Raw genomic sequence first — 27174 nt, forward strand, 5'->3', positions numbered from 1 at the left:
TAGCCTGAACCATTAAAAAGGGCAATGGATCACATTTTTTTCCACATCAGCATAATTATCAGTGATAAGAAGTGATTTCTGTCTCCAAAATTTTCTTGGTTTATATCTCTTAGGGCAGCGGTTCTGAACCTGTGGGTCATGACCCCTTTGGGGGTCGAACGACCCTTTCACAGGGATCGCCTAAGGCCATCAGAAAAAACATATTTCCAATGGTCTTGGGAACCGAGACACTGCTCCTCTATCCGTCTCCACACGGCTTTGAGCTGGGGGCCGTTGCAATGCCGGATTCGTTTCCGTCGAGCATCTCCTAAGGGAGGCTGCACTGCTTTGTGGCCCTTTCTGCGGAGGAGGCTGAACTAAACTCTGCCGGCGCTGTCGCCCTCTTGGCGGTCTTCTTTCTCTCTCTCTCTCCATCTCCCCACCTGGGTGCTTCTCCCACCAGGCTGGGTGGAGCTGGCAGAGCGGCCTTCCTGCCCCCCCTCCCCAGCCAGCTGGAGCCGGGCAGGCCGGCGACCTTCAGAAGTGAGACGAGGACAGGTGAGGCGTGCTGAGCCCCAGGCACGGCGGGTGAGTGGGCGGCGTCGGTGCGCACTTGGAGAGCCCTTAGGATTGGGGGTCACCACAACATGAGGAACTGTATTAAAGGGTCGCAGCATTAGGAAGGTTGAGAACCACTGTCTTAGGGAGTCTCTATAGAAAACATAATTTCTATCTTGGTATTCCAGTACAACTTTTTGGCAAAATGATATAAATTGTGTTCAAGTGACTGGGGTGGGAGGGGACTTGGTTATCAGAACCTTGAAACTGGATCATAAGTATCTTGGGGAGGGGGGGAATCATAACTTTGAACACTTACTAAGCAATTGGTCATAAATAAAGGATTACCTGTATGCGTGTGTTTGTGTGTCACTAAAAGTCACATGCAAAAATATGTTATTTTTTAAAAAAAGAGTTTGCAAAAATATGACTATGAGGAAAAGTGTATACAGAAATATATACAGATAGTCCTAGACTTACAACAGTTCATTTGGTGACTGTTCGAAGTTACAGTGGCATTGAGAAAAGTGACATATGACGATTTTTCACACTTATGACCATTGTAGCATCCCCATAGTCACATGATTTATATTCAAATGCTTGACAACTAGCTCATATTTATGATGGTCACAGTGTCCTGGGATCATGAGATCCCCTTTTGTGACTTTCTGACAAGCAAAGTCAATGGGAAACCCAGATTCACCTAACAACTGTATTACTAATTTAAAAACTGCATTGATTTACTTAAGAAATGTGGCAAGAAAATTCATAAAATGGGGCAAAACTCACTTAACAAATTTCTCATTTAGCAATATAAATTCTGGGTTCAGTTGTGGTCATATGTTGAGGACTACCTGTATATTAAGAACTACATTTTTCATCTTGACTTTCTTGCTGTACAGCAGACATTTCAAACTTGTGATGTCATGTGACGTTGCACGACGTAGCGGAACTTTTTCCCCATTGCTGGTAATGGGGTGGGCGCAGTTTCCTCGTGACACATCCGGTCCTTGGGCTGGCAATTTGACACCCCCTATTGTAGATGTGTTGATGTTACCATTCTCAGGATTCTAACTAGTGTCTCTGGAATTGTGATCCTTCACATCTTATAGGCATCAGGCTGGGGAATGCAGACTACATACAAGGTATTCAATCCATCCTAAAAAGGTGTGCTAGAAATAGAGTAAGCAATTACTGATTCACTAGATAGTGATTTATACAATTTGTCTTAAGTTCCTTTGTCCCCCTCATTCTTTTTGCAGCACTGCTTGGTTAAGTGTACATTCAAGAAAGAAAAGCACTGTTTGAAGTGGGTCTTCCTGTCACCTCTTAAGTACATGATAGCTTTAGTTGGGAGTAAAGAAAATCTGCACTATGATCACATGCTGTTCACAGTATGCATTTTCTTTCCTCTAACTAAAGCCTTAATATACTTAAGAGGTGATATCAAGGCTCGGTTGGTATTCCATGTAAGTAATATATACACTAGCAAATGTTGATGCTTTTGGAGCAACACAGAGATATTGCTTAAATTTAAAGCAGTTTCTTGTCTGTAGCTATTGGAAAACAGATTTTCACAATGATTTGTTATGAAGACAATGTAGATCCCAAAATGTGCCCTTGCTATTGTGCTCTGCAGATGAATTATTTGAGTTTGCAAAATAGCATGTTATTTCATATATGATTCCACATGAAATCTCTTTTCTTTTTCCTCCCTATGATGCATCACATATGGAGTAAATGGGGCTTTAATTCTCTGGGGTTTTTAAAAATTCATTATGTTGGTTCAAAAAATGTGGTGTATCATTGTCTGACTACCAAAACCCTGTGATCCTTTCTGAGATTCTGGATAGAAAGCCTTGCTAGATTAAACTGATAGCTTTGCTTAAAATCTCTTTATGGACTGTTAATCACCAAAGCCGTGGATTATAATATATTGCAAATGTTTACAAGGCAAGAGGTTCCTTTTGTATATCTCTGACTGGATAAGCTGATCAAGGTCTGAATGGCAATTTCTTGAGCGGTGGTTTTGCTGCATTAGAACAAGATTTCAATAAATCATGTCATAGTATTTTACTTAGCATTATTTAATACATTTCCAAACGGGCAACTCTTTTGGGAAGCTACTTCTGTGTTTCAAAAATTAAAAACATTTAGTTTTTTTTAAATTATGATATTATTTGTCCCTATATAGATGTTCACTCAGGAGTTCCTGGGGGAAACATTAATGTGACAATTTGTAATACAATTGATGAATACTTTATCTGAGTGTGTCATATTGTAATTGATAATATTGTTCTTTTATTAATGTACAGACTGTATTTAAATACATCTCTCTCTCTCCCTTCCTGTCTCTCTCCAAATACACATATGTTCTCACCCATTTTAATTTGATTTGCAGCAGTATAAACTACCTGCCTGCATATCCACCTTGAATTTGCCTGGTGTTGCTCCACAGTCTTACAAGGTTATCTATGTATTATTCTTGGAAAGAATAAGCATTGTGTTTTATTTGGGATAATACATATTAAAAGCTTAGATCAATATAATTCAAGACATGCATAATTTAATTTTAATTTACTAAACCTACAGCTCTTCTTGTGGAAGTATAAATTTCTTTATCCTGTAATGAAAGTGATACAAATATAAATTACTTAGAATCAGTGTAATAGTTAAAATATGTCTATATATTTGAAATATGTCTACGTAGAATTGAAATCTTTTTGATTGATTGATTGATTTCATAAAGAATGACAGTACCAAAATGAATTTACTTTTTGTGATTCTTACTTTCTGTGCCATCAGGTCAATATTGAATCTTAGCAACCAAATAGACAGACATTCTCCATATAATGTGTGGAATTTGTAGTTAGCTTTTAGGTTTGAATGCGTAGAAATCCATGGATACTTTTCCTTCCTTAGTAATGAAAGTGCAAAGCCTTTATTTTTGTGCTTATAGTATGCTAACAATAATATTAATATTAATGACTCATAGTTCTAATCAATAATGATAGCTTATAATGTTGTTACACCATGCTAGAAAGCTGGACACCATGAGTTCTAGTCCTGTCTTAGCCATGAAAGCTAGCTAGGTGACCTTGAGCCAGTCACTCTCAGCCTTACTTACCTCACAAAGTTGTTGTGGGAAAAATAGAAAGAAGAAGGCATGATGGATATGTTGTCCCCTTGGGCTATTTGTAAAATAATAAAGACAAAGTACAACTAAATAAATAATGAAATATTGTTAGCATTTCATTGATTTTGAGCTTTCTTCTTCTGCCTTACCCACTTTTTATCTGGCTCACTTTTTGCATTGTTGTTCCCAATATAATTTAAAGGTTGCATACCCCTATTTTAGACTAACATGTAATTTTTTCCCAATGGACCTGAAAATATTTCAGTATCTTAGTCTTCAGTAGAATGGTATAAAACCCAATGAGTTTATTGTATCATTTGAAGGTGGATTTTTTTGAGGGGGGGGGGGGAATGTTTCTTCAAGCCAATGTTGACTCTGGCAATTGTCTGGAGTAGTCCCTACAGTTTTCTTGGCAAGATTTCAAAAGTGACTTATCATTATTTCCTTCCTAGGACTGAGAAAGAATTATTGGCCTGAAGTTACTCAGTTGGCTTTGTACCTAAGACAGGACTTACGGTATTCTGGTTTCTAGCCTTCTTTAAATACTAAACATATATGGCTATCTTTCAAATAAAAAAAAAAACGTAAGAAAATGAAAAGTCTATATCATGCCCAACCACTGAAGATGGGTTATTTTCTATTGAGTTTTAATAATTGAATAAATAGACTGTGACTAAGTTCTGTTTTCTTTTGAGTTTGCATAGGGCCTTTGGAAATAAGGGGAATGGGGAGAACAAGAGTAAATACAGAGACAATTGCGATTATTGATAGAGATTGCTCATTATATCCATCAACATAATTTTGCCTCTATATGATGTACTGCTAATGGTCTACCATATCATTCTGATGTATTTAAGAATATTCAACTCAATTTAATGAAAATTAAATTGGCACTCTTACAGGTCATTTATCTGCTAAATACTTGATGTTCTATCACCATGAGCAAGTTCAAAAAATCCAATTCAACCCAGAGGTTCATATATCCTCTGCTACTGAAACTATATATAGAGTAATCTCTATTAATAATGGAAATTATTTTAATTTGTAATAATAGTTTTAAAATATATTTTCTTAAATACCTGTGAAGTTTCTTAAATGTAAAATATAATATATTGTTAAGCTAGAAAGGCAGAATACATATTTTATTAGTGATCAAGTATTTATTTGATGTAATTACAGTGCAGTACAACAGAAGTGTCTATTTGTGGCAAACATCCTGGCACAAGTAAATATATGTAGATTTTGGGAATCATGAAAATAGAATTATATTTTAGGTTATTTAAACATTTCTTCATGTTTAGTTCGTGTTCAGTATTTTCAGTTAGGAATTACCGTTAGAAGCAGTGCACTTTTTCATGGTATATAGTGGCTAAACAAAGTAGAAAGTCAAGACCTAATTTTTTTTATTGATGTGTAATTTAATTTATGGCCTACTTTCCCTTCAAAGATTGGTGCCCAAATGACTGCAAGTAAAGCTTAGAGATTGATCTTGAGCCAGCTCTGTTGTTTTGGTTTTATTCCAGACTTGTGATGATGATAATAGGAGATGGAATGAAATCCCTAGCTAATAGCTATCATACTGCTGGGGTAGATTGATCTACCTACTTTTTGTTTGTTTGTTTGTTTAAAGTGACTGGTAATATATTTTTTTAGATGGACATTTTTCTAACTCTACTTAGAGATGACAAAGATTAAATCTAAAGCTTTCATCATGTAAAGCATATGCTCTAGCCTTTTACTGTACTCATATCGTCTTTGGAAGATTTATTTAGTTAGAAAATATATGTAGTTTTATGTTCCATAAATCTGGGCAACTCACCATCACAACAATAAAAGCATTTAAGGAGCAATAAAAAACCCCCAACACCCCCCCCCCAAAAAAAAACTAGCCAAGTCCTCTAAAGCAACACTGCCCAGTAACACAACAAGCACTAGACTCTAGCCTTACTTCAGCGCTTGGGTAATAGCCAGCTTTTAAAGGCCTTGGGGAAGGCTAGAAAAATCTGCTGCATCTCAGGGACAGAACCTGCTCTTGAGAAAGTGCACTTTCAGCCCCTTTGGATGGCAACTTTAAGGCAGGGGTCTTTAAACTTGGCCTTTTTATGACTAGTGGACTTCAACTCCCAGAATTCCTCAGCCACTTTGAGAGTGGGCAACTAAATTTCATTTTTGATGTGTGCCGTTATGCCCACAGTAAAAAAATGACAATAAAGGTTCTCTTCTCTTCTCATTTCATCTCATCAGTGTCAGTAGGATATGGCCAAGCTCTGATTAAGCTCTGAATGCAGAGGGAAAACAGCAGATCTTTACCACTGAAAAACAAATGCTTTTGACATCAGCCCAGCCTCCAGATAAGAAAGGTTCCAAAGGAGAGGTTGTTCCAACAAAGAACATATTTGAGAGCTCCCTCAAATGTGGGATGCTGCAGAGAACTTCTCTGCAGATCCTAATATGCAGGCAGGTACATACTGGGAGGAATGTACTCAAATACTGACATTCTCAACTATATAGAATAGATACTTAAATATCATTACAAGATCTTGAGGTCTGATTGGTAAAATACAGTAGAGTTCATTTAATGTCTTGTGGGCTCTAAAAAATGTTCCAGATTATAGTCTCATTGTTGTCTTCTGTACTACTTGCAGCTTCTGTACCACCTTTAGACTCATATAAAGAACATTAAAGTAGTTCAACTGAAAGGTTATCAGAGCATGGGCTACTGTCCACACAATATTGTCATTCCTGTCTGCAGCTGACACACCAATAGCAGTTTGCTAAATGTATTCTGGTTTGCAGAGACCATTTTGGCCTTGACTAATAATTGAATCTAGCAGGACATCAAAGCTCTGCACCTGCTCCTTCAGAACTACTTAAGTCTCATACATTCTCTATTTTCATGAGAGGGAAAAATAAAATGGGATGTCACTTGCATATTGATAATACCAAGCTTAGACTCTTGTGGTGAATGTGTTTGTATAGTAAGCGTGACAAAATCCATTACTATAGGATCCCATAACTTGACATTTGGGACCGAGTGAAGTTTCATAGTGTGGAGAAGAACTGCTGAAAATCAGAGTTTCCTACTCCATTCCTAGATAGTCACCTCAGTAAGAAACTAGTTTTGGTGGTATCAAAAACTACTGAGAGAGATCAATAGCATTGTAGTCTGCTTCTGGTTATGATTTCAGGCAGTTGCTTTTCAAGAACCTATGGATGCAGCTATTCTGTGATCTTCTGTGGGTGATCATGTATTTGTTAAACGGTTATGAATATATTAGTTTTAATTTGTTTTCTAGCAATCAGTTGTAGTTCTGAAAAGGTCTCCCTATTTTTTATGATGGAGTCTGAAGGATGAAGTTTGCAAGTGACCAGTAGTTTAGATTAAAGCTAGGAAGTATGATAATGAACAATAGAGGCGTGTTTTTATTAGATTAGAAATACTATTTCTTAGAACTCAAGGTGCAAATTATGCTGTGCCATGATGTTTCTTTCAAGCACGTAAGATAAAATTAACATATCTAAATTGGATCAGCCTGAATAGGTTTCCCTGCTGTTTCATCTTCTCAGCTGCAGTCAGGCTGTAAAGGCCCGCAGGTGGATCCAGACAGTAATTTCAAGTCCATTTTCAAAAGTCTTACTCCAGTAAATAATTATAGTAACTTACATTGATTCTGTGCAGTAAATGTCAGCAAAAATATTTTACATACACAACACTGAAAGCTAATTTCAGTTGCAAATATAAATAGTTTTCAGTCATTTTGTTCCTAGAAAACAATTTCAACTAATTTTTTAAAAAAATAGAAGTTTTTTTAATGCACCTCTATCTCAAAAGGATAGAATTATGCTGACTATGATGCAATTAATATTCAGATCAATGGATTATGACCACAGAGTCCAGGCTCATGGCACATTCAGCCCCAAACTCATTGGGTAACTGTGGACATGTCAGTAACAGCTAGCTATCCTGTGTTTTAAGATACATGTGAAGATGAAATGGTTGATTATGAAAATATTAGACAAGTACTATTTTTTGGAGCAAAGGGATGGTGAAAATACAATAAATAAAACAGTTTTCCTTTACTTCTTTTCCTTTAAAATTCACTCTCCAGAACAACCATGAACTGAATTCATTCCTAAAGTGTTAAACTCAAGTGATATGAGTTGTATCTGATGTGTGCTGGAACTGAACACTGGATGTCATCTAATTGCACACTATTATCTATAGGATCTATAGCCTCTATAGATAATACAATTCTAAATAAAACTATTAGCATACTAGTATTTTTCACAGGCTAGGAATGAAAAAATATTGCTAGATTTTATCTTTCTTTGGTTGTTTTTGTGCTTTTTTATTTTCTTATAACTCAGGGGTGCAGATAATTCATTTTTTTTTGTCCATACAGAGGGCAGGTTTTTTTGGAGTGGGAGCACATTTTAGTATGGGCAGAGTAAAGAGGCAAAATTGTTATTCGAAGTCTTACAGGATCTTATGATATCATCTTCAATTTTTAAAGCATTCTGAAACCTCTCCCAAAACAACTTTATGTCACCCACTTGTTAATGCAGTTCTGGACAATGCAAGTAATGCTGTGAAATTGTTGCAATCTTATGCTATCAGTAATTTATTTAGTTCTGCATATTTCAAAGCTTATGTACTTGAGAGAAATGATGATCTACTAAGCACTAAGAAAGATGGAGGAAAAACTTGAATTTGGGTATAAAATTGAATAAATTAGGTAAAATGATAGATTGGTAATTAGGTTTATGTCACTTTCTTATTTTATATACTTATATTATAATTTTTCAAATTTATTATATGCCACAGAAGCCAACGTATTGCATTTGTAAGTGTTCCTCATTTAAGCAGTGTCTAGATTTAGATTTGCTTAACTTCAGTCTGACTGCAGCATTATGTAGCTTCAGGCCATACAAAGTTAAGATATCTAAAACAACTCAGATCAGGAACTCACTGGAGATTTATGTGATGGAGCCTACAAGAATATATCTGAATAGAAAAGGATGTGGAATGAATAAGAGAACAAGGTGGAAAGGTTCAAAGGAAGTGAGAAGACAAGGTTGATTAGCATACCAAGGAAACTCAGAGATATGGTTGGAATAACTGACATGTGGAAAATGTCTCAGAACAGAGAATTTGACCCTGGCTACTTTTTAATATGGGGCTTTTGGTAAATGCTTCTGACCAAAATGAGGTTGTCTTGTTTTAAGAATAGCACAATCACATTTTCAGTATGGTAATGGGAAAATGTTTAAAAGTCTCCATTTAGCCACATCCAAAGTTTCTTTTAAAGGATGCAGAATCCTGAAAAAATAAGGTGTGCAAAAACTATAATGTTCTGATTCAGCCACTTTTAAAAACATTTTTATGTAGCTTAAGCAATAGCACAATTAAATGAACATTTTTTTTAAAATGGGCAGCTGTTCATGGTCCTGATTCTCAATGTGAATAAAGAATAGAACTTTATGTTTTTCTTTAGGAGTGATTTCCCAACTATGTCATACCCCGTTGAATTTTTATACGACAAGAAGAAAAATCTAACTTACCAATCAAATTAATGCATAATAGACATATGTATATGATAGGGGAAGATTGGGCAGAATTTTATTATACTAATAGTTAATTACTAGAAATGAATCCTTTTCACAAATACTGGTATTTTAAATTAGATTTGAAAAATTATTTATTACATATAACACACATTTGCTTTTATTTTACTAATCGCAAAGTGCCTTCAATCTCCATGCTCTTTGCATTTCCTTCAATGTTGGAAGCTCATGAAATATTTGGTAAATTCAGTTGGCTCCAAGCTAAGATACTTGTACTTAATTTCTAAGCAGACCTCATAGAAAGATGAATGTAAATTTGTTTTTTAATATAATTCGCACTCTTATTTATCCTGCAGGAGAGTTCTGTCTTTGGAGTTTCTGACATTTTCAGTACTTGAAGATCAATAAAGAGAGGGCTGCAAGAAAAAGTGGTAATTTGCTGCCTTCTTTCTACCTATTGTCCTGTTTTGGTCTTACTAGTTTTATTCCTGTTGTGAGATAATGAGCTGGATACCTGTAGTAGAGGGGAGATTTTGGGGTGTCAGATTTCTATCCCAATCTACTTATGTTGGATTCCCAATTTTTCCTTTTCCCATTTCATTATTGTGTATGTTAGAAATAGTAGAGCTATATGTAATTCTATAGGGCTGGTATTTGGGGACTATTGTTGGATTTCATCCTTCAAGCCTAAGATGCATAACCATTTCAAGGAGAACATAGTTGTGTTCCATAAATAAAAAAAGAGGTTGTCTATTCTAAGTGACACAGCTGTAAAGCGTAATGTCATATGAGCATGCCAACTTACAACAGCTGTTGTGGCAGATCCAGTTGACATCATTGGGTGAATCTCAATGGTGTAATCATATACTCATCATTTGCAGCCTCCTACCAGCTTCCCCACTGACTTTGTTTGTCAGATACCAGCAGATAAGAATTCAAATGATGATCATATGACGTGGGATATCGTGACATTGTAATTGCAATCTGGTTTCCAAGTGCCTGAATCACATGTGAGTTTGAAAGTGCTAAGACAGCCACAATTTTGAGCTCTCAGTGTAAATACCTCTTGTTCAGTGAGGATGATCTGTATAGATTTCAGTATTTGGTAAATTGTAATGAATGCAGGCACACACACATACACACCCAAACATATGCATGCACTGAAATTAGGCCATATGTTCTTCTTCCTATAGGAAGGAGGAAAATAAGATGGAAAGTCATTGTCTGATGAAGTGTGGAAAAAAAAGGGAAAAAGTAACATGTAGTTTGGAGTTGTACAAATCCTTCCAACTAGGAATTTTCTAAAGTTTTGCAAGCTGTTCTTGACTCTCTCCATGTGTTACCTTTTGTAGAATTTTACTATAATGTTAATGCAGAATAAAACAACTAACAACTAATATTTAGAATGGAAAATGAAGATGAAAGGAAGCTGAAAAGAGCAAAAGTGCGGAAATCAAATAAAAGAATTATACAGATGTAACTTCTGATTTATTTTGACAGCAGTTAAAATATAAATATAAAATAACCATTTATTCTATGTTCAACATTATTTGCATCTTCTCTCTAATCAGCTATTTTTATTCTAATCCTCCAAACCATATATCATACTATTTTTTTCTGTTTCTTGCAAAAAGGAAAAGTCAGCCAGTGTTTTCCAAACATCCGTAAATTTAGACAATGTCCTGTCTCTAATAAAAGCAGTCAATTTGACCATCCCATGAAAAATAAAAAGAGTATTTTTAAAGCTTGAAGTAGGAAATGAGAAAACAAGGTAGAAAGGATAGAGAGAGCTTGGAGGAGATGGCATTGAGGCAGACAGAAGAGACATAGGAATGCCTGAAAATGGGACACTGTGTCAAGGAATCTCAAGAGACAAGGCTGTGATAGAGATGATTGATTATATAATACTGGCTACAGTATATTCTCCAGCAGTGTTTTTTTTTTCTCCAATCAAATTCATTCCAATTATCTTGTACTACAGACCCCGCTATCCATGCTAGGGATAATGAGAAATATGGACTAGACCTTACAGAGAATGGTCCTTGAAGAAGATTGAGAAGAGATTTTTGATTCCAAGTATACAATCAAATGCGATTTAATAGTAAACAATGTGAGCTTGCATTCCAGAACCTCATGGCAGGAAAAAGAAACCCTTTACCTCTAACTGATGCAGTTAAAATTGAAATGCTTGACATCTTCAATCAACAACCTTCTACTAGATGCAAAATAACTACCAAACCTATTGAATGATATGACCTGAATGTGGTCAAGTATGACACCTAGAGGCCACATATTCTGCATCTGTGCAAACATGCCTTTTATTATTGGTTTGTCTAATACTTACTAGTTTAGTCATTCTAGGGAACAGTTAAGCATATTTCAAAGATTTTGTAAGAGAAATTATACTTTCCAGTTTAAAGTATATAATGCAAATATAATTTTTCTTTCTTTCCTTCATCTTAAATTGTTGCTGGTAATAATGATAATATTCCAAGGAATCACTTGGAAATACTGCTTAAAATTTTAACAGGGTCCAAGCTGATATTCCAACCAGAGAAAACAAAAATACACTCCTATATATAGTTTGAGCCAAAAGAATTCACTGGGTTTCTGTATAAACATATTGAGGAACAAATTTAACTATGATGTTTTTAAGAATCTCATAGTCTGATCTCACATCTCCCTTTACAGATGGGAGAAGACTAATTCCAAATAACTTTGGATAAGTGTTCATTGGATGCTCACTTTAATAATTCATGGAAAGATGAAATGAGTCAAGAGATTAACATTATATTGATCAAGCATGATTAAATTCAATTGGGAAAAAGTCAATTTGTGGCAGTACTCTGTATTGCTATTTTGGGGGGGGGTGGAACTTAACATAGTGCTTCTTTAGAAAAACTGTTCTGGGAAAAACTTACATCATGAGAATATTTATTTTTAAAATCCTATTTGATGCACCAGTGCCCCCCTTCAACTTACCGCATCTTTTACATTAGTGAATAATCTCAGAAAACTGAGGTTACTGAGTTAAATGATATCTCAGAACTTGACTGAACCCAGATTAATCATATTTAGCAAAGCAATAGGAATTAAATTATTCATAATAGATTAATTTTAATATATTTATTATGTTTATTTCTATAACCATTTTTAAAATAATATTGTGTATCATAGCATCACTGTAAAACTAAGCCAATTTAGAGAAAGAGTAATGTAGAACAGTTTTTCAGTGATGCTATCATATAAAATTAGTTTAAAAATATGTTTAAATAATCCTGTAAGTAATCTGAGCCAGTCAATATGTATATTTTCACACAATATTTGTGAGGATTGTCCTAACTTTTTGTAGATTTTGACAAGCAAAAAAAGCTCATGGAATTAAAAGAATATTGGTAGTCAGGCAACCAATGAGGCAAAAAAGACATTGTGATGTCACAATGAAATGTAAACCTGTCAAGATTGCCTCATCACTACTACTAGTATGAATTATCTAGTTCGTGTGTATGTAATTCAAAGAAAGGAAACTCATTAGTCAACTGGGAACTATAGGACAAATATGGAGATATGTTGATTTTAATTTACATGATTGAAGAATCATGGAAAGTGTAAGTTTTTAAATTTTAATTTTATACTGTAAAAAAAAAAGAAATCTGTCCACTTGCTGATCTTGAACAGTAGCTTATTTAATATTTGGACATTCAGATTACATGAAAATACTTCCTTATAATCTATAACTTGTATTTTAAAAATATCTTATATTTAAACTATATGGGTTTCTACTACAGTACTTTTAAGCAATTTTGCCTGAATCAGTTAATGTGAGAATTCTTATTATAAGATATTCTTATCTAAGCATGATTTGTAAACAGATTTGTTGAGAATACAGCAGATTTTATTAGAATTATCATATTACAGTGCAAGCGTTTTCATCAGTTTCAGAAACAATTCTAGCTATAATTAATAGAGAACATAAGAAGACACTCATTCTGTTTCTCACTTCTGATGAGTGCTAGTTGGGTTGCAATCAGATTATAAAGTAGGAATAGAGGTTTTGATGATTCCAAGATCAATATAATCTCTCCTTAAACTCAGTATACCGGAACACTGATTTCCCATGCTTGATTTGTCATGGAGAGCAGAACAAGCAATATTTTTGCTCACTTATTTAAGAAGGTGGGTGAAGAGTAGAAGTTCCCAGGAGAAACATACTGAGAATGTTTTCAACAGGGTAAACATGTTAGATGGTTGCAGCAAAACCAATAGAATCTTGTAACATTTAAGCTCTAAGCTAGGATAAAAGTAAAAAATAAAAAAATAAAATTTTAATTAGTAAGATAGGACCAGTAAAGAATCATGCAAACTATTGTGATCAATGTTTTGCTCAGCTTTGGATTGATTAAAGGTTGCTTTTTCTCACCATTCCTAGTTCAGGCAATCATGACATTGGTCTTGTCAATAAATATTGGGAGATGAAAAAGATTAAGTTTGTATAATTATTCCTATTGCTATGTTACTGCACTGCTGGTATTGCAGTAAGAAAAGTTACTGATGTTTTTTTTCAGCATGGGAGTCAACACAATATGCATCCTTCTGACTACTGTTCTCCAAATGCTAGAACTTTTATATTATATGGGACAATAACAAAAAGCACCAACTTTTTTAGAATGTTAAGAACTTGATGAATGTTGGACAGAAGAAAAAATATTTCATAGATTTATTCCATATGATCCACAGCTTTTGATGTAGAATAGGGCCTAGAAGACCCTTTTTATAATGCCTATTCAGCTCAGCAACAATAAGGGCAGGCTTTGTTTTGTTTCCTTTGTTTACCTTTATTAGTCAACATGGCTTTATTAATGTATAAAATCCTTCTAATTTAAGTGATGCATTCTATCTAATAATACCTCTTAAGAAAATTAACCTGGAGATAAAACCAACTGGAATATTAGCAGCAATATAACCAATATTTATCTTTATCTACTGAGATGTATTCTTCTAGTTCAGCCATTTTGTGAGCTTTGGAAGAATAAAATTAGAGAAATCATTTTATATTTTACTGGTTATCAGAATATCTATATCAGTTCTGTGATTTTTCCTGTCCGGCCAATATATATTTGTGAATTAAATAGAATTCCCATTAATATTTTTGGCAAAGGATTATGGCTTATATATTTTTCTTTTTTAAAAAAACAAATACAATTAAAGATATAAATGCCATTTTAATAATGGAATTATCTTTTTTGTAATTTGCTTTTGATATATTGTGACTACAGATATGTGGACTATAGATCTCCAGCGTTTCAGCCATGTTGACTAGATGCTGTATCCCAACACACTGGGGTCACAGGGTTGATTCTGATTGGACTCCTTTGATTAATTTAAATATTTCTGTGCCCATCCTAATAAATCCCCCTTCCCTCTCCTCTTTCTCATATTTCATTAGAACTGGAAAGATTACCCCAGTTTTGGAAGCTGTTGTTTGTAGTGGATTTCTTTTTCAAGAAAAGAGAAATGCAGACTTCTATGGAGTTGATCCCTTTGGATCAGAGCCATGGCAGCATGGAGCTTAAAAAATGGTTATCTATTGCCTTTGATTATTCAAATCTTTCCCACCTCTGCTTCTCTACCCAGTACAAGTCCTTGAACGCTGACAGTAGGGCTCTAATTTGAAGTTCCCTGCTGAGACACATCTTTGCTCTTACATTCAAGAGCTCTTTCTGATTCAAAGCAGCATAAGGGCAGAATAGTCACATAGCAAGCCTTAGCTTTACAAATTCATGAATTTCAGAGTTGAAATTTGATTTGTGAATACAAAAGAACCTTTATTTAAATTGAAACTATTTAAATAGTCAAAAGAATGTTCTTTTCATTTAGTGAGTTTATTATTTCAGATTGCCCCAATGTCAGTGGAGTACACAAATGAATATTTGCCCATCAATCCCTGGAGGTAAAAAGGTTCCTTGAGTGTGGGGAAGGCTAAATTTTCTGGCTGTGAAATGATCAAGCATCATATGAAATAATACTTTCTTATTTTGATTGTACCTCAGGGCTACCATGTCTGGACTGTAAAAATCCAGACAATCACAAGATGGCAGCAACTGGAAGGTTCTGAAACTATTGCCATCTGGTGGTCCTCAGGATTTCTGTAGCCCAAATCTGGTAGTTCATACTCTCTGATCCTTTGTGACCTCTATCAGAATGCCATACATTTGTTGAACTCAGATTTTCTGTATATCTGATAATCTCCTGACTGCTGCTTTTTTCCACAGCTGAGGAGCAGTAATCTATCCTTACTTACCTCTCTAAATCACAGCCTCACTGTACCGGGTCATTCTGAGCCTTTAATTCCCTTTTAGAGCAGACTAGAGTATAAAGTAAACAAAGACAAATTTGCAGCCTTCAACATTGCTAATTTGCTCTGATGTCAGAATATTTAAATAAATGGGAATTATTTGATCCAGCACTTGGGGAAATGGGTGAGGCTAGGAAGCTTCTGAAAAAATGACAGCTTTTCCAAGAGATACTTGCTGACGCTTTCCTTTTTCATCAACTGCATCCTCATTTTTTAAACCTCTTTGGTTACTAGAATAGGGCCTTTCCACTAGATTTTATTCCCCCTGTAAAGTCTTATAATAGCTTTTCTCAGAGCAATTCTGTGTCTTCTATGTCTTTTCATTTCTGATTCTGTAGAACACCAGGCAGCCCTGCCTTTTGTTCCAGTTCATTGGGCTGAATTTAAAATAATGCCTTCTGCTTAACATAAAGTCCAACCGTTGCTGTCTTTTTGCCCTGTCCTGTGTTCTTTGTCAGCCCAGTATTCTCTACTGAGACCAGGAACATCTTCAGTGCCCCTTAATTTTATGCTTTGCAAACAGCCTTTCCTTGGGGATTGCACCTCAAAATCAGTGTGACTTTACTAGCGGTTTATATTTTGTGAACAAATAAATTATTCAGGCTGGCAGTAGAAATGAGAATCTAACACACGCTCCCACACATTGTCAGGAAAGCACTTTTGACAAGTAATGATGTTAGATCTGCTGCCTGTCAAAGATACACTCTTACAAGATGACTTAAAATGCCTGTAATCCCCCCTCCCACTGTTCCCCCTCCCCTTCCCCCTCAGCAAGATTATTTCAGCCATTCCTTCTCTGCATTCAACATGAGAAGGGAAGGTATAAAATAACTGTAAAATATTGGGCACAAGGTTGTGTTTTTTTTTCCAGGTATTGGCTGTATTTATTTGTTTGCACAAAAATAGACATCAAAGGAGCTGAACGGCCAAGTAGGTCTATTCATCTTTACTGTGCAACAGAGATTAAAATGATCCACAAACAGTTTTCACGGGCTTTTTTTAAATGATATTTTTCTTTGGTGATACATTTTGACCATGCTCGTATGGATAGAACTAAGTGTGAGTTAACCTGCTGGCAACTTGCTTTAAAAAAAGAGGGAAATCACTGGGGTTTATCAGTTGTTCACACTTGCTCAATAATACATACTGGTAATGGATTGTTCTTCTGAGGATTTCACTAGAGAGGGTTGGATTCTTGTGATTGCAGTATTTGATTATTGGTGTTTGTTCTCCCCCCCCTTTCTCCTCCCCTCTCCTCCCCTTCCCTCCACGTCCCCTTTCTCTCTCCAGCTGGTGTAAATGACTGCTGTGGCCTCAAAGACCAAGAGAACCTGCCCAGTCAGCTGAAGCCCCCTGTGGACAGCTGTCTCTCCCTTGCTCTCAGTTGATGGAAACTGCTAGTAGCCACTGAATGGGGGAGAGTGAAGTAAAACCACAGGACCAGCAGCTGCAGCTCCAGCGGTGGTGGTGGTGGCGGCAGCAGCAGCAGCAGCAGCAGCAAGCAAGAGCTCTATTGTTCCCAAGTCTTAAACAGTTTTCTTCCTTTCCAACTGAAATGCACAATAGCTGGAAAGCCATTTCCAGTCTCCCTGCCCTGTGAAGAAATCTTGTGACTGGAGGAGGGGTGGGTGGGAGAAACCCTTCAGGCAAGGGGTTCTCCATTGTGCTGCTGGTTTGAAGAGTGAGCAGGCTCCTGGAAGACATGGAGATGGCAGAGCAGTATGTGGCTTTCCTTGGTGGTGTGGTGGTCTCAGCTCACCCAAGCAAGTGCCTGGAGATCCTTGCACTTCTCTGGTTTGCGATCTGGGTCGCTACGGCACAAAGTGAATTGGAAACTTCGGTGTATTTGTGGAAGACAGGTAAGTAAATCAAGGAAGTGTGTGCGTGTGCGGTCCTTTGGCTTATTCCTGAGGGTACCGGCTTATGCATGTCTCCTAGAAGGATAACGGGTTGCTTAAAGATCTGTTGTTTCCATAATCTTATAGAAAGAGAGGGACTGTGGGATGTTTGAGAAGCAAGGAGAAAATGGGATCATAGCCTACAATTGTGGGCATCTTAAGAGGAGCCAGGAAAATTGCATGCATGTGAGATGTGATTTGAAGTCTTTGTATTTTAGGAGTTGTGGATTCTTTAAAGTTAGGTGGGTGGGATGGGGTATAGCATGTGCAGAAACTCATGATGGATTGAAAAAAATAATCCCTAGAGCTGCCCACATTTCATAACTGAAAAATGTTCATGGCAAAAATAAGCTAAGTGGATTTAATATCAAACCAGGCAGATAATTTTTCTGGATTAATAGTGTGTCTGATTTCTTTTCTGGTTCTCAACTTTTTAATAAAAATCAGTGCTTATTTTACATATGAATCTCCTGCATGAATGTGTAACCTTTTAAATGGCAGCAAATGATAATGTATTTCTTAAAATCATATAAACTACTTTGTGTCTCAAGACACACCAGCTGAGTGCAGACCTTAACATTCAAAAAGATCAGCAGACTTGCAAAAAAAAAAAAAAATCAGCTAGTGTCTCCTAGAGTGCAAAAAAATAAAAATAAATCCACGAACAAACTGAAACAGTGGTACTCTTTCAGAAGATCTGTTCTTGAAATTTAGCAACAGCAGCAAAAATAGCCATATATTGCGATTTTAATCCTTTGCCTGCTTACTGAAAAGAAAAAAACAATGCATTTTGAAAGACTTATTCGCAATAGAGCTATGCTATTTGAAATGATGCAAAGGTTTGCTGAAATGTTTACAGTATGTGTGTACCTGTGTATCTTGCTATTTGAGGGACAAAGAAACAGAGTGAAATATACAGTTATAACAATGTCTTGCATTTTAATGGTTACATCTATCCAGCTGTTCAAAGAAGAAAATGAAGATGATTCTGCTTCAATAGAAGTCAGGCTTTTCCAGTAAGACATTTGAAAAGGGGTGGGTGGAAATGTATTGTATTTTTTGGGGGGGGAGAGGGGTTTAGATTTTAAAAGATCAATGGTCTAATGACTACAGTATAGATATAAAAGTGACCTTACTTTATTTTCATTTATTGCACTATTGATTAATCTAAGAGAATGTCCACTGTCCATCAAAGTCAGGCATCGTAGGTTAACCATAAAGTATATATAGCTAGTTATATCTACTTTTGTAGAGTTCCAAAGCCATACTACTAACACCTGTGAATTTTAAAGGAGTATTGATCCTTTGCCTGCACCACAACTGTGTTCTGTTCTTGCCTTTCTTTACTAATTGTTTAAAAATTCAGTGGCTGATATTAAATACAATAAATTGACAAATATTGGTTATCATTATACCATAGTTAAGTTTATTCCAGTGATAATTGTTATCCACATTGCAATATCTCATGAAATAAGTCAAGTATATTGCAGTATATATTTTGCTTCCTTAGAGAGTGAGGAAACATTTGGGGATAGAAAGTAATTAATATTTCAATTATAAATCCCTATTTCTGTTCTGTACAACTTTTGTAAATTATACTGTTGAAATTTGCAGATTTTCCTACTGTTCCCTGCTCCCTTTATGGATTTTTATAAAATCTTCCTTGTATGCATTTCCATGTTTTGATTATTCAATCTGCATAGTTCTGCTCTGTCAATTGTTAGAAGATTGATCTTTGAGATTTTATGAAAATGAAGCACCAAAGCTTATATTCATACCAGGACACTGAACATCTATATAGATAGTCCTCAGCTTATAGCTATTTGTTCAGTGACTGTTCGAAGTTATGTTGGTGCTGGAAAAAAGGACTTAAAATCTGTGTCCGAAGTTATGGCTATTGTGGTGTCTACATGGTCATGTCATCAAAATTTGAGCACTTAGCTGCACACCCATACTTATGACAACAGGAGCACTTTAATTTCCCCCATCCACCTATCTTCCTTCCATCTATGCTATTTTGGGCACCTCGTACCCTATCTTGTGGGGTAGCAAGCAGCCCACGAATTGCATGAGTCCAGATCTGCTTGCAACACTTAGGAAGCCTCAGCTGCCACCACCCACCTCACAAGCATTTGTTTGCCCAGTTGCCTTCTCTCCCTATTCCTACACTTTTTTTTTTTTTTTGCTTTCTGTGCCCAGCTACTGCAGCTGAAACAGAAATGCCTCACTACCTTGGCTGTTTACTTTTTGGACCTGAGGTCACCATCCTACTCTGGGTGCTCCAGATTCTCTGGCTTCCTACAAAGAGTTCCCCAGCCCACCAGGCAGCATACCCACAAAGCCCCAGTAAGTGCCAGCAAGCATTCATTCACCCATCTGCCTTCTCTCCCAATTCCTTGAATCCGTCTTTCATTTTTTGCACCCAATCACCCCAGCAAAAACAGAAGCACTTTTTAGTCTAGCTGTCTTGGATCCAGCTTTTCTAGCATGTTTCCTATACAAGGCTCCCTGAGCCTTTGGAATGCTGCGCTGCCTTTGTAAAGCTGTGCTGCTTTTGGGAAACTTGTGTAAAGATAGTGCAGCTTTAGGAAGATGGTGTAGCATTCTGAAGGATCAGAAAGCCAGATATAAAAAAAACCGGGGTGGGTCAGAATGATTTCTGCTTCAGGCTGGTTCAGAAAGCACTTCTGAGGTACTTCTTTGTGCCTTGGTGGATGGGCACAAAAGGCAAAAAGTTTGTGTAGTTAACTGAGAAAGAAGACAGCTAGGTGAGTAAATGCTACTGGGGACTACTGGATGGGCTAGGATAACTGAGGCTTCCCAGGGGCCTGGCAAGCAGCTCCAGAGCCACACACTTCTTTGACTGCTTGCTGCCCCACAAGGCAAGGTGTGAAGCAGCCAAAAGGAAGAGATAGGGTGATAAGTGAATGGAAAGAGTTGGAGGCTATCCTTTCCTTTACTGAGGCTTAGATTGGAAGTTACTAAACTTGAAATAGCTTAGTTTGGGTTGACCTGCAATTTTCAGATATTGACTGTGATAGGGAATGCTACTGTCATAGGTCCATGGTCACACAATGTCTTACTTTATAATCACATCAACTTATAACAGCAATCCTGTCCCCAGATTGTGGTACTAAGTCAAGGGCTACCTATAACTCTTGCCAAAGTTGGAATGAAAAAAAGTACAAAACTTTCCCCTGCTTGAAATGTTTTATCCACATCTCATTATATAAAGTACATCTAGGTCAACCATGTGAATATTCAATACCTTCCCTTGTTTTATGACTTCAGGATGGTTCATTGTAGCAACATGCTAGGAAAATAGCCAAGAACACAACATGGAACACATGGTATAAATCTAACCTCATCAGGTTAAGCAGAACACTTCAATAATGTAATTTCTTGTGTCAGGCTTCCAAAGTCAGGCTGCCTTGTTTAACTACCATCTTGCTCTAAGCAGCAGCCCACAATTTGAGGCCACCAAAAACTTTGAACATATTCCTCCCCTGATATAGTAATTTTTAATATGGCAGAAGGAAAAAAATAAGCTTGTGGGAAGTGATCATATTAATTTAGATTACACTTTTTTAAAAAAAAATCAAATCTAGTGTTCTTGCAAGCTTCAGATATTACTCTAACCTCTCCTACATGGCAGCCCTTCTTCCTCAGAAAATTGAGTGTTCATGCTTTTAAATAAAGCAAAGTGAAGTATTACAGGATGTGACTGGAAATTATCAGCATTCTAGGTGATAATGCAAGTTATACAATCTAAAAGATGCTTATGTGGTGAAGGTCAAAGACTAGATATCTTGACTGATTTTGGCCTTCCACCCGTACACTAATATTTAATGTTAATATATTCATATATTCAATCTTTGTTTTGGATAAGTATGCGTGAGAATATCTTTCATATGATCTGCTACAAGTTATGTCTAGTTTAACGAAGAGAAGGACAAGGGGGGACATGATAGCAGTATTCCAATATCTCAGGGGCTGCCATAAAGAAGAGGGAATTAAGCTATTCTCCAAAGCACCTGAAGGCAGGACAAGAAGCAATGGGTGGAAACTAATCAAGGAGAGAAGCAACCTAGAACTAAGGAGAAACTTACTGACAGTGAGAACAATTAATCAGTGGAACAGCCTGCCTCCAGAAGCAGTAAATGCTCCAACACTGGAAGTTTTTAAGAAGAGACTGGACAGCCACTTGTCCGAAATGGTGTAGGGTTTCCTGCCCGAGCAGGGGGTTGGACTAGATGACCTCCAAGGTCCCTTCCAACTTTACTACTACTATTATTATTATTATTATATGGATGACTATTGAAAGATTTAAAATAGTTGGGTTTTTTTTCTAAATATGAAATAGATATTACAAATACAAACAGCAATTATTCATCCAGTATAGAGACTGGTAGAGACTTCATGGATCTTTCTAAAATTAAGAGTGGGAAAGGAGCAGTAGGCTATTTTCATTTCCACCTGTAAAATCTCCCCACCAATGGGGGAAAAAACATGATTTAGAATTGTTTTGGCTGATTTGTAGTGAAAAAGATTCAGAGAGATCTTTGTCTACTACTCCCACCCATGACAAATCCAATCCCCTCCCCAAACTCCCAAAACAATGTCCTCCCTTCTGCTGACATCACTAAGCCATAAAAAAAAATATGCCGGGGCATCCAGCTTTTGGGGGAGCAGTTTGTACCTCCAAGCAAACCACTTACTACTCATTCCTGATCTAACAAAATGCTATTTTAAATTGTAAGAAATCAGGAGAGTAACTTATGCTTATGTGGCCATATTGTACATTTTACGTTCCACATTTCATATGTTTGCATCATTGGCAACTCAAGCCTGAGTTGTAGCTAAAGGGGTTTAGCAAGTCAAAATAAAGCTTAGAAATGAAAGAGTTTCCTTGTTTGATTCTATAAACATGTCAGGCCAGCCCCCATCTGATCCCTTGAAGTGAAGGGATCAAGGGAAAGCTGATCAAGGGATCAAGAAGTCAAGGGATCAAGAAAGACTCTTGATTCTATTTGATTAAAGTAAAGGGTTCTTTTACTAAAGATGTTGGTTGCAGTAAAGTCAAACTAGGTTCAATAGATACAAAAAGGTTTACCCACAGACCATCCATCTCCCTATGACCAGTTCATTTCCAGCCAACCAGACTCACCAAAATGTTTTGAGAATGATGAGATGCTTGAGGGTATTCTGTGTATTTTCTCATTGTACCTGGCCTTGGGATGCTGGTACAAACTAAATCCAGCAGCTCTAGTCTGTATCACCCATCATTCCCCGATTTCCCATCATGTACGCACACAGCTTTATTGCCCTTTTATTCTCCTCCCCTTCTAGCCTTTGATGGCAGGATGCCTATGAGGTGCTGAACTAGGCAGAAGTGACAAAACAAGAAAATGACTTGATAAATTGAGAGAAATGTCCATACTCAGACTACAATGTGTATAGTTCCATTATTGGGTTCTACTGTTGGCCACTGTTGTATTGAAAACTAATGCTTATCCTTAGAAGTAGTAAAAAATGGGATCCTCACATAGCATTATTAGTAATAGTACTACTGGAACTGGAACACTCAGCACTGTTCCAGAGCTCTAGAGTCTAGAGGACCTTTAAATTCAGCATCCCGTGTGACCTGAAAAGTAAAATTCTTCTTTTCTTTCTTTTCCTTCTCTCCCCATTAAAATTGTCACAGAATGAATGTTCAAAGGAGCATCATATGATTGTAGTAACAGCCCAGTACACTGATGCAGCCACAACTTTCCCAAATTTCATTCTCTTTGGAGTCATGAGTCTCAGATTTTGGATATATTCTGTACGTCTGCACCATATCACCTACTTAAAGATTACACAAATAAGAGTTTTAATTGTATATAGAAAATAGACATTCATGGTGCTACAATTGTACATCCAGTTGCTGACTTGGTATCAGCATTGTCATTGGGATTTATTAATCGGTCAATAAAAACTTCAGAACATGAACTCAGTTCATAATGAGTCTAATACCAGCATACATGACTGGATAAGGAAGAAATACTATAGTTATGGAGATCAGCTTTACCAAAGATGGTATTAGCTTCACTGAGGATACTGACAAATCTAAATGAGTTTAATTGATTCTTAACTACATAATTAATTGGGGGGCATGTGTTGAGCATAATGGATCCTGCTTGTCAACACAACTAAATTAGATCCTTTGATAATCTAGTTCATCTCACATAGAAGGATAGTTGAATAAGTATACTATAGAATCAGGAGACAATGCAAAATTAAGAGAGAGATTCTACCCAACTCCATCATTTGTGAGGTGAAGTAATATGTTCAGGCAGAAAGTATTTGGTATCATAATTCTAGCTGTTGAAAAATACTGATCTTGATTTACCCTAAAATTCTGCAGTAGTGAACCTGTATATGTATCTAATGAAATAGTAATCTGGGGTAATCTCAAGAACATTTAAAAATCATGGAAAGGTTAAAGATTTTGGGGATCCCCTGAGTTACATTCATAAATCTGGATATAATAAGAGGAGCCAGATGCTAGACATCTAAATTTCAAAATTGCATTGCAATAAAATTGGTTGAGAAATGTCTTGGGGTTGCTGATAATGACAGTGCTAGTACTTAAATTCACTGTTCTTTAACTTGAGCAACAAGGAGAAGAAAATGGGAAGGTTTGCAAACAAACTGGGAGACAGGGAGGGCTGATTATCAGCAAATGATATTTAACTTCAGCAGTAGACAGTTGGAACAAAGGATGAGCATGTGTCTGGCATGGTGGAGGCACTGTTTTCGGAGAGCTGGGGAGGGCCCAGCTGTGAGCTTATTGAAAACAGCAGCTGTTGTTGAGCTGACCATTTTAATATGCTGTGTGTATTATCTCTTTAGATCAGTATCAGACCATGTTGGACCTCTCTGTATGTTTTACATCCATATTTATCAATGTAAATTTGACAAATTATTGGGGAATGTGTGTATATAAATTTCATGGGAATCTTTCTCACCTGTTTAGCATGCTGTCAAAAGGTAGATACTGATTGGTTGTTAAAAAACTCATACAAACTGATGCACATGGCTTCAATATTTAAAGAACACATCTTCTGGAGTATGAGATTATAAAAAAATCAGTTATCCACTAATAAATATTTGTATGAAAAAGAATACATTTGCCTGAATGATGGAAGGAAATGTGGGTGTTGAATATATGACAATGGCCCTTTAACAAATGTAAACTTTATCCATTTTTGCTATTACTATGAATATTATAGTTGTAACCTATATAATACTGTAAGTACATAAAAGTGTACAATTACTATTGCAGGAACTTTTGTTAGATGCTTTCCGTTTCAGAGTTTAATGCTGGATATGTGTTGATCCATAAGCAATTATAGTAATGGTTGAGAATCTATACTTCTGGCATCTATTTTTTTATTCTTGTACCATGCACCATAATCCTTAGGAATTACCATTTAGCTATAAATGGATTAGAAGAAGATGTCTTCCCTCTCTTCTCATGTTGATCCATAAAAGCCCTTTGCTCCTGTATCCTTTTTGTAAATGCTAGAGTTCTTGAAAGGCTAAGTAGTCTTTTGTGCCTCTTTGCCAGTCCCAATAACAATATGAATTGATCTTGATTTTTGTTATGGACAAGCTGATTGCTTTTTATATGTTTTGCTCTCATCAGCCATCTAGTCACCCTCATTTGCTCTTGCTCCTCTTTTGACTATTGAAAAGTTTCATCCAAAACAGGGCCTCAATATAGGGCCCTCAGATGGATGACATGCCAATGGCAAAATGCCACGATACCTGGTCAGGAAAAATGCTAGGCAGTTGAATGCTGCTACATGCCATTCTAAGGAGCCCATGGAATCTAAGAATAGCAGAGAGCTCAGCCAGTCAGGCACTTCCTTTGGGATTACAGAGCTAATGAAGGCCCTGAAGCAGAGAGAGCAGCCCTAAGGGCAGTGTGGGATTGGTTCAGTTTACTGCCACACTCACCTAGGGGAAATAATCTAATTAAAGGTGGTAGACAGCTGCAGCCTGTACTGATAAACCACTTTCCTTGACATAGCTGAATGGGAATGCAGCAGCTTGCTCACTAGGGAGGCAGAGGAGAAAAAAAGAGTGTCATTATTGTTCATACTGTCACCACCACAAGTAATAAAAAGGCACTGATGGATGAATGGACTGACATACAGTAGGACAGGTCTGTGGAAACTCCCTTTCCCTTACTTGATATCCCTGAAATCTGAAGGTGGCTCTATGTCATGTTATTGGTTCATCGTCTTAAATCCCACTAGCTAAGGCAAATCATGCAAATCTTTTTTTGTATATTTGAGAAACCAAGAAATAAAAGGAGGAGGACAGAGGGTGAGTGTGAATAAAAATCTCCCTTCTGTATCATAGTGCTATTTTCTTTTCATGTCTAATTTGTCTCCATTGGCCCCACACAATGAACCATACTGTGCCTCCCTCCCCCGTTATTGAAATCTGATAACTGTATGGACACCCAGAGATGTTGGGGGGGGGGGTGTCCGAAGGATGTGACTTTAAAAAGATGGAAACCATAGCAATGCAAATGAAGGGCTGTTTGTTTGCTTGGCATTTACATATCAAAACCAAGTAGAGCTTCAATTGTGCTGTTTATGACTGCAATTTTGACTTTTACCACGATCTCTGAATCATATGCAACACTTTTGGATTCAGTTCCCAAAAAACTGCTTTGAATTCCCTAATACCACTTTGCAACATTTTAACTATTAATGACTTTTCCTGTATGCAACTGTATAATTCAGGATCTTATCTAAATTGTTGCACAATCATTAAGGGGCACAATCTGGCAATTTTCTGAGAAAAAAATACAGCCATGCTTGCCATTGCATTTCTGTTTTTTCCATCTCAACATAACCTATAGTCTTACTATTCCTGTGGGTATCATATACCATCCAGGCTAAATTCTAAGCTTACAAAAAATCAGTCATCTATATATATATATTGATTCTGTAGTTTCATATCTGAATTAAATATAAACTTGGAAGCCAGAAAGGTGAGATTTAACAAAGACAGTATATTCTCCATTTTTTTTCAAATTTGATTTTTTTTTATAATTTAGCTCAGATAACTAGGGACACAGTTGAATAAAACTGAGAGAAAATAGTTTAAGTATGGAAAGAGATGATGAATAATAACTACCAAATGCACTATGCCACTCCAGTCTATTTCTTCAAAAAATAGCCACCTAATACTGTCATCGGTACCATCTAATTGAGGTTTATGGGAAAAAAAGATTGTTCCCATTATTTGATTAATTTTCCTCCCGAAGAGCCTGTTTTATTACTTAAAAATGTCACAGATAATTTATCATTTTGCAGTGAAAAAGACCTGGAAAAAAATAATAAAGATTTAAAATGGATGAATCTCTTTAGGAAGAAGATATTGATGATTTATTTGAATGAAATGAGGAGAAATGTTAACCTTTCCTAGAATCAACCAAAATATTACACAAGAGCATTCTGATTTTGTTAGGTTTTTTTTTTGTAGGCTGGATATTGTTTTATAAAAAAAAACAAGCTAATTTAAATAAGCAATAATAAAAAGGTCCCATTTGACAACTTGGTAGTGGAGCCAGAACATAATTTCAGAAATTCAGAATGAAAAAAGAAATGTTGCTTTCAGAA

At 36.4% G+C, this 27174-nt stretch overlaps 1 protein-coding gene across 11 annotated transcripts in view; it reads left to right on the forward strand.

Moving 5' to 3' along the window:
* THSD7A (thrombospondin type 1 domain containing 7A) overlaps window positions 1-27174 on the forward strand; it is a 327958-nt gene that overhangs the window by 98566 nt on the left and 202218 nt on the right. For 7 of the 11 annotated variants that reach the window (XM_039343800.1, XM_039343804.1, XM_039343807.1 and 4 more), the window contains one exon: window positions 16884-17452. In XM_039343800.1, the coding sequence (XP_039199734.1) occupies window positions 17296-17452 (157 nt within the window). In that variant the 5' untranslated portion in view covers window positions 16884-17295. Of the gene's footprint in view, window positions 1-9594; window positions 9670-12749; window positions 12847-16883; window positions 17453-27174 lie in introns of those variants that run through there. The other 4 variants (XM_039343803.1, XM_039343801.1, XM_039343802.1 and 1 more) reach the window with 2 other exon arrangements.

The sequence above is a fragment of the Crotalus tigris genome, unplaced genomic scaffold (genome assembly GCF_016545835.1).
Source record: "Crotalus tigris isolate CLP2741 ecotype Arizona unplaced genomic scaffold, ASM1654583v1 scf7180000017873.753527, whole genome shotgun sequence".
NCBI lineage: Eukaryota > Metazoa > Chordata > Lepidosauria > Squamata > Viperidae > Crotalus > Crotalus tigris.